The sequence below is a fragment of the Mandrillus leucophaeus genome, unplaced genomic scaffold (genome assembly GCF_000951045.1).
Source record: "Mandrillus leucophaeus isolate KB7577 unplaced genomic scaffold, Mleu.le_1.0 Scaffold572, whole genome shotgun sequence".
NCBI classification, from domain to species: Eukaryota; Metazoa; Chordata; class Mammalia; order Primates; family Cercopithecidae; genus Mandrillus; species Mandrillus leucophaeus.
The window spans coordinates 1,941,810-1,949,268 of record NW_012106164.1 but is presented as its reverse complement, the minus strand read 5'-3'; the positions used below and the strand labels follow the sequence as shown (position 1 = coordinate 1,949,268).

Below are 7,459 nucleotides of genomic sequence, written 5' to 3'. Positions count from 1 at the left end.
GGACAGAGATCAGAAGTGGGCTTGAGAAGAACAGGGCCAGAAGGCCTAGGCTCTGGCCCCAGCCTAGCCCCTGATTTGTGCAGGGTGGCTTTGGGCAAGTCACTAAGTCACTGTCCAGACTGGGCCCTCAGCCTTCCTGTCTACCCAATGGAGGGTCTTTCTGTCCACCTGGGAACAGCCTGATGGGACTGAAGCACAGCCCTTAGTTTCCAGATGAGAATTCTGGACTGGAGGCCCTGACATTCCAATTGCCAACACTGACTGTGGTGTTTGACAGAGTTTGGGGTACGTGGGAAACATGTGCCACTGGTTAAGGTCCTTAACTTCAGAATTTCCCTCTAGATCAATGCTTTTTAAATCACTACTTCCAACACCACCATCTCCTGTAGGAGCTTTCCGCCTTTTCCAGCATATGCTCCTGATCTGTTACTCAGGCACGCTGGTTATCCCATTTCATAGGTGGACACCTTGAGGCCTGAAGGTTGGTGACTGGCTCTACCTGACACCCCTGTGTGATTCTAGGTTGCCCTTTGCTCCTCTGGGCCTCAGCCTTTCTGTCTATGCAGTGGGGATTTTGGATCGCTGTTGTTCCAGAGTCTGAGACTATAAGGTCTGAGAGGGCTCTTGTGTGGAGTCACCTCTGAGCTGCAGGCAGGATTTCCAGGGCAAGGCCACAGCATCAGTAGGTACCTGTCTTTGGCCTATGAGCCACAGCCTAAGGCATGCCCTTCCTGCCCTTGGCCAGATCATGCTAGAGTCCTCCGAGGCCTCCCCTCCCTTGTCCAGCCACCGTCTCTGCTCTACAGGGCTCCACTTTCACTTTCATGCTCCTAGGCTGTGGCTCTTACCCGTGCCGCGCTTTCACATCCGCTCACATCTGTGCTCCCAGATGCCAGCGTGACCCCTGACACGTGTGTGCAGCAGCCTGCAGCTGCCCCAAGCCATGGCTGATCACTGACTCCCAGCTGTGGGGCTTCACCATTACAGACCCCCCGGGGCTTCAAAGACTTCTCAGCTTCGAGCATGGCCTGTTGGGTATCAGGGCAGCTGTATAATAGTGGGTAAGTCACTGGCCTTTCGACTCAGTGTTGTCATCCATCAAATGGACATTAATAATTTCTACAATGAGAGCTCTTAACCCACGTTCTGGGGGTACTTACCTCTGAAGTTTTCTGCCAGTGTGCACATGTGCCCGCATATGCACACATTCCCAAGCATCTGTTCAGTTCCTGAGTACAAGTGGGGTATTTCTCTTTCATTTGTTCTCAGCAGCTATGGCTTCTTGAAGGACAGAACCTGGGCTCTAAATAGTTCCACCTCCCGCATTCCTGGACCTTGAGTGGGAGGGGCCCAGCCCAGGCTTGAGAACTGCCTCCCTGTGTGGTTGTGGCACCATGGACACTCCTGACTTTCTCGGGGCCCCAATCTTCTGGTGACATAGCTGCTATTCAGACTTTCATCAAGAGAAACATTCTTCTCTTTGTGCATGAAATCTACTGGTGAGACTCAGCAAAACCCCCTGGGATCCCGAGGGTTGTGTGTGAGGCAGGAGATGCTGTGTTTTTTGAGGAATCCTTGAGGTTCCTCCGAGCAGTTTAAAAATCCCTGGGTGGGTGATTCCTCAGGGAGGTTCCATGTTTCTGTGACATCTGGTGGGTCCAGGTGTGGACAATATTTTAAAGTTCCGGTTTCATTCCAGTTTACTAGTTTCAAAAAGATACTTAAGCGTTCAGAGCATATTCTTGTTTGAATGACTCATTAGGATTTTTTAAACTTTAGTTCAGGTAGGAGACACCCTGGGCTGGGTTCAGTGACTGCCCTGGGTTTGGGGCTTGACTTGGTTCTGGTCCATGAGCAGAAACTGCCTGTTCTCCTTTATCCCCAGAGGCGACTTTGACCCTGTTTCCTTTTCTGTAAAATGGAGACAGTGATGCTTCTTTTATAAGGTTGTTGGGAAGGCCATATGAGAGAGTGGGGTCAAGCTGCCCTGGCAATTGCCAAGGCAGGAGCTAGATAGACAGTGGTTACCTCTCCCTCTTCTCCTGTAAATGACCAGCTGTGTTTTTGATGAAGCAGAAAGTTCAAGCAAGAAGACAGGGTGAGAATTGTTACACAGCTAAGTCAAAGGGGCTTTTGGGGTTCCATCTGGCACCTCAGCTTTCAGACTGGGGCGCCGGGTTTCAGAGTACTGCCTGATTTCATGTCAGCTCATGCATGGTGTCTGGTATCTCGGAGCCTCCTCTTCTGAACCGTTCTTGTTTTCTTTTTTGTTTCCCAGATGTTTGAGACGGAGGCAGATGAGAAGACGGAGATGTCCTTGGAGGAAGGGAAGGGGCCTGGTGCCGAGGATTCCCCACCCAGCAAGGAGCCCTCTCCTGGCCAGGAGCTTCCTCCAGGACAAGACCTTCTACCCAGCAAGGACTCCCCTTCTGGGCAGGAACCCGCTTCCAGCCAAGAACCACTGTCCAGCAAAGACTCAGCTACCTGTGAAGAATCCCCGCCAGGCCCAGACGCCCCGCCCAGCACGGATGCACCACCATGCCAGGAACCCCCTCCAGCCCAAGACCTCTCACCCTGCCAGGACCTGCCTGCTGGTCAAGAACCCCTGCCTCACCAGGACCCTCTACTCACCAAAGACCTCCCTGCCGTCCAGGAACCCCCCACCCAGGACCTTCCACCCTGTCAAGATCTGCCTCCTAGCCAGGTCTCCCTGCCGGCCAAGGCCCTTACTGAGGGCACCATGAGCTCTGGGGACCCACTAGCAACCACTGGGGACCAACCTGCGGCCTCCAGACCAGCCTTCGTGATCCCCGAGGTCCGGCTGGATAGCACTTACAGCCAGAAGGCAGGGGCAGAGCGGGGCTGCTCAGGAGATGAGGAGGAGGAAGAGGCCGAGGAGGGGGAGGAAGGGGAGGAAGGGGAGGAGGATGAGGATGAGGACACCAGCGATGACAACTATGGAGAGCGCAGCGAGGCCAAGCGCAGCAGCATGATCGAGACGGGCCAGGGGGCCGAGGGTGGCCTCTCACTGCGTGTGCAGAACTCGCTGCGGCGCCGGACGCACAGCGAGGGCAGCCTGCTGCAGGAGCCCCGAGGGCCCTGCTTCGCCTCCGACACCACCTTGCACTGCTCAGATGGTGAGGGCGTGGTGCCGAGGATTCCCCACCCAGCAAGGAGCCCTCTCCTGGCCAGGAGCTTCCTCCAGGACAAGACCTTCTACCCAACAAGGACTCCCCTTCTGGGCAGGAACCCACTTCCAGCCAAGAACCACTGTCCAGCAAAGACTCAGCTACCTGTGAAGAATCCCCTCCAGGCCCAGACGCCCCGCCCAGCAAGGATGCACCACCATGCCAGGAACCCCCTCCAGCCCAAGACCTCTCACCCTGCCAGGACCTGCCTGCTGGTCAAGAACCCCTGCCTCACCAGGACCCTCTACTCACCAAAGACCTCCCTGCCGTCCAGGAACCCCCCACCCAGGACCTTCCACCCTGTCAAGATCTGCCTCCTAGCCAGGTCTCCCTGCCGGCCAAGGCCCTTACTGAGGGCACCATGAGCTCTGGGGACCCACTAGCAACCACTGGGGACCAACCTGCGGCCTCCAGACCAGCCTTCGTGATCCCCGAGGTCCGGCTGGATAGCACTTACAGCCAGAAGGCAGGGGCAGAGCGGGGCTGCTCAGGAGATGAGGAGGAGGAAGAGGCCGAGGAGGGGGAGGAAGGGGAGGAAGGGGAGGAGGATGAGGATGAGGACACCAGCGATGACAACTATGGAGAGCGCAGCGAGGCCAAGCGCAGCAGCATGATCGAGACGGGCCAGGGGGCCGAGGGTGGCCTCTCACTGCGTGTGCAGAACTCGCTGCGGCGCCGGACGCACAGCGAGGGCAGCCTGCTGCAGGAGCCCCGAGGGCCCTGCTTCGCCTCCGACACCACCTTGCACTGCTCAGATGGTGAGGGCGCCGCCTCCACCTGGGGCATGCCTTCGCCCAGCACCCTCAAGAAAGAGCTGGGCCGCAATGGTGGCTCCATGCACCACCTTTCCCTCTTCTTCACGGGACACAGGAAGGTGAGAAAGCTAAACGGGGAGGGAGAAAGATACATGCAATGTGGGGAGGGCTGGCCCAGGGGCTGCAGGGAATGAGCAGTCACCGTGTTCCACCCCCACTGTCCCAGCAGCCTCCCAGCGAACCTTCCACCTGTTGGACAGAAGGTAAAACTGAGGCCCACTGGGACCAAGAAGGCAGAGCCTGGACTTAAACCCATGACTTTAGGACTCTAGATGCTGTGTTCTTATAGCTCCACTGGTCCCCACAGAAAGCAGAACAGGTGTAGCTTAGCCCAGGCCATTGTGTATTTGGATTTAAAAGATCTGAGGTAGTAGCTGGAGAAATAGAGTTACAGCTTAGCCAGACTAGAAATCCATCAGCCAGTCACAACGACAACACACATTTATTCCATATCCGCATTATCCTAAGCAGTTTACATTAACTCATTAACTCTCACAACGGCCCTTTGAAGTAGATAGTATTTTGGTGCCCATTTTACAGCAGAGGAAACCGAGGCAAAGAAAGGTTATCTAACTTGCTCCAGGTTACACAGTTTATCAGTGTCTGAACCAGAATTAGAATCTGGTTCCAGGGCCAGTGCTCTTAACCAACCACCACACTGTTTGCCTCTCATGAATATTTGTGTGTAGATAAATAAGTATTTATCGATTTCCTGCTGTGTACCAGGCCCTGCGCTCTGCAACAAGGCAGGAGCCACAGAAGTGTGTGAGGCTGGTCTCAGCCTGAGAGAAATAAGTTATCTGTGTGAGCCTCGAAAGTGGCCTAACAGTGAACAGATTGTGCCATGATCTTGAAATCCACCAGCTAGTTTGGGTCTGGGCTCTGTTTCTTACTACCTGGCTTTGGTTGAGTCACTCAACTCCTCTGAGCCTTAGTTTTCTTCTCTGAAAAGTAGGGGTTAATAGCACTCACATCCCAGAACAGTTGAGGATGAATGGAAGAGGCTGGTGCCTGACAACACTAGCCACATGAGCGGTGGCCCTCAGGGAATGATGGGCCCCACTCCTTCTCCTGAAATGCAACAGCCTGTGCAAGGTGTTGGTGTGAGGCCAGGTGAATAGGGATGGTCAGTGCCCATGGAGTGCAACTGACTCAGAGATCTAGAACTTCAGGAGGACAGACCCCAGGGCCTAAGGTCATCAGGGAAAGCTTCTGGAGGAAGATACCTCTCAGCCTGGCCTTGAAGGTTGAGCAGGATTAGAATAAACAGAGAGGTAGAGGCAGGCATTCTTTGGCTAGAGCAGAGCATTCCTAAAGGGCAGATGCCTGGCACAGGTGCTGCTATTCCTCCCTCCAACCAGCAGCAGACATCACTAACGGATTCCAGCATACTTCCTCACCAAGTTGGGACATGTCCTCAGAAGCCTGCTTAGCTTCTTAGCCACTAGCAAGAAGGCAGACTTGGCATCTGGGGAGATGCCTTCTGCTGAAAGCTAGTCATTCTCAAAGGGCAGGCTGGGGCCCTCCAGAAAAGGGTCTTGAACTTTGGCCTGGGAACTGAATCTCCGTTTCCTCATCTGTAAGCATGTGTGGTTCTCACACTGTGGTGTGCTCCGGAATCACCAAGGGGAGGTTATTAATATATGTTTCCTAGTCCCCATACCCAGAACTCTAGAATCAGAATCTCTAGGGGTGGTTCCCAGACCCTGTATTTTAAACATGCCCTGAGGGATCATGATCTTGCCAAAGTTAGAATATCACCATCTTAGGCCATTTCTTGATGGTTTCTACAAGAGAGAGTCCGGAATGCTGTCCTTCCAAGGCAAGGCCTCAGGCTCACTCAGATCAGGCCTGGCCACTCCTCTTAGGAGGGCGGCGGTTGAGGCCCACCTGCCTTGGGCTTCCCAATCCTGATTCCCCCACTATACCCTTCCCAGTTCCATTCCCCCCACCACACTTGCTCCAATAAAACTATTTATGTACAGATAAATTCACACACATTCATGTGTATGCATCTATCTAATTCCCCGGCTCTGTTGGCCTCAGCTCCTATTTTGGGACAGATACTTATGCCTGGGAGTCCAGCAGGCCTGGACCAGCTCTCTTTTGTCTCAGCTTCCTCCTTTGGGTTTCCAAGGTTCCCACTGGCACCCTCCCCTGTCCCACCAACTTTTAGCTGGTCACTTCCTTTCTTGTGTTTGAGTGGCTGAGCTGGCAGAGACATCTGAGACTGCCTCCAGCCTGGTGGTGGCCACCCTTCCATGTGGCTTCCACACCCCAGTCCCTGAACCCTTTGCCATTCACATCCTGCCCTGTCCTGCCAGCAGCTTCAGTACGAAACCCACCCTTGTCAGAAGGAGATGAAGCCCAGATGGGACAAACACCGTGGTCTAGCTCCATGTCTTACTGGTACTGGGCCTTGGGCAAGTCCCTGCCCCTCTGTGAGCCACAGTTTCCTCATTGGTGAAATGGGTATGGTAATAATCCTTCCTAGGGTTGCTGGGAAAATTAAATAGCTTAACACAGGTAAAACATTTAGGAGAGTACCTGGTGCTCAGCACCGGGGAGGTGCTGCATAAATGGTAATCATGTGATGAGGAGGGGGAGGGAGAGAAGAGCAGTAACCAGGGTAGTACTGGCTGTGCCACCATTCAAAGTATCAGCAGACCCCATTTCTCACCTTCCTGACGCTGCTGCAAGGTGGACAGGCACTTGTCTTACAGTGGGAGGCTGAGGCTAGCAAGAGATGTTTTGTCCCCAGCCACACAGCAGCAAGTGATGATGGCGCTGGACAAGGCCTCACCCTTGTCCAGTCACTCCTCTGTGGCTCTACTGCAGACCCTGTGACCTCATGCTGATGAGGGTCCGGGGTGGGGGACTGGCAGAGGGACCACAGTGGGTTCCCCCATGACTTCTGTCTTCCTGGCTTTGGCCTGGCTCTTCTGGGAGGGTTCCCTGATGCTGATGGGCCACTATTCCCAGGCAATGCCAGGCAAGAGGTGAAGAGGGGAGGGGTGAAGTGTTCAGGCTGTGGAGTCAGACAGACCCAGGTTCAAGTCTCAGCTCTGCCTCCTCCTCCCTGGCTCTGAGACCTTGGCCAAGTTGCTTCTTTCTCTGAGCTTCGGTTTTCTCTTATAAATGGAACACAGGAGTTGTCCCAAGGGTTCCAGGGAGCAGTACATAGAAAGCTCGGGCTGGTCATTTGTGCTGCCGTGCAGATAAACTGAGGCTGTCCAGAGCGCATGCTGCCTGCCACAGGATGACATTCAGTCTCGCCGTTGTCACCACTCCACACTCCTGTTATCCTGCTGTCTTGTGTGCTGAGCAATTTCTACTGCGAGTAGGAATGTCAGAACAGGCAGACCTCAGAGATGGTCGGCTCAGCCATGGTGATCTCACAGATGGGCCAACTGAGTCCAGAGAGAGAGAGCACCCCCTCCGCCACCCCCCACCCCG

At 54.5% G+C, this 7,459-nt stretch overlaps 1 protein-coding gene across 1 annotated transcript in view; it reads left to right on the top strand.

Moving 5' to 3' along the window:
* The window catches only part of RGS3 (regulator of G-protein signaling 3), a 136,978-nt gene that overhangs the window by 119,473 nt on the left and 10,046 nt on the right, over window positions 1-7,459 (top strand). Inside the window, 2 exon segments of the mRNA XM_011998501.1 lie at window positions 2,279-2,486; window positions 3,290-4,062. Coding sequence (XP_011853891.1) covers window positions 2,279-2,486; window positions 3,290-4,062 — 981 coding nt within the window.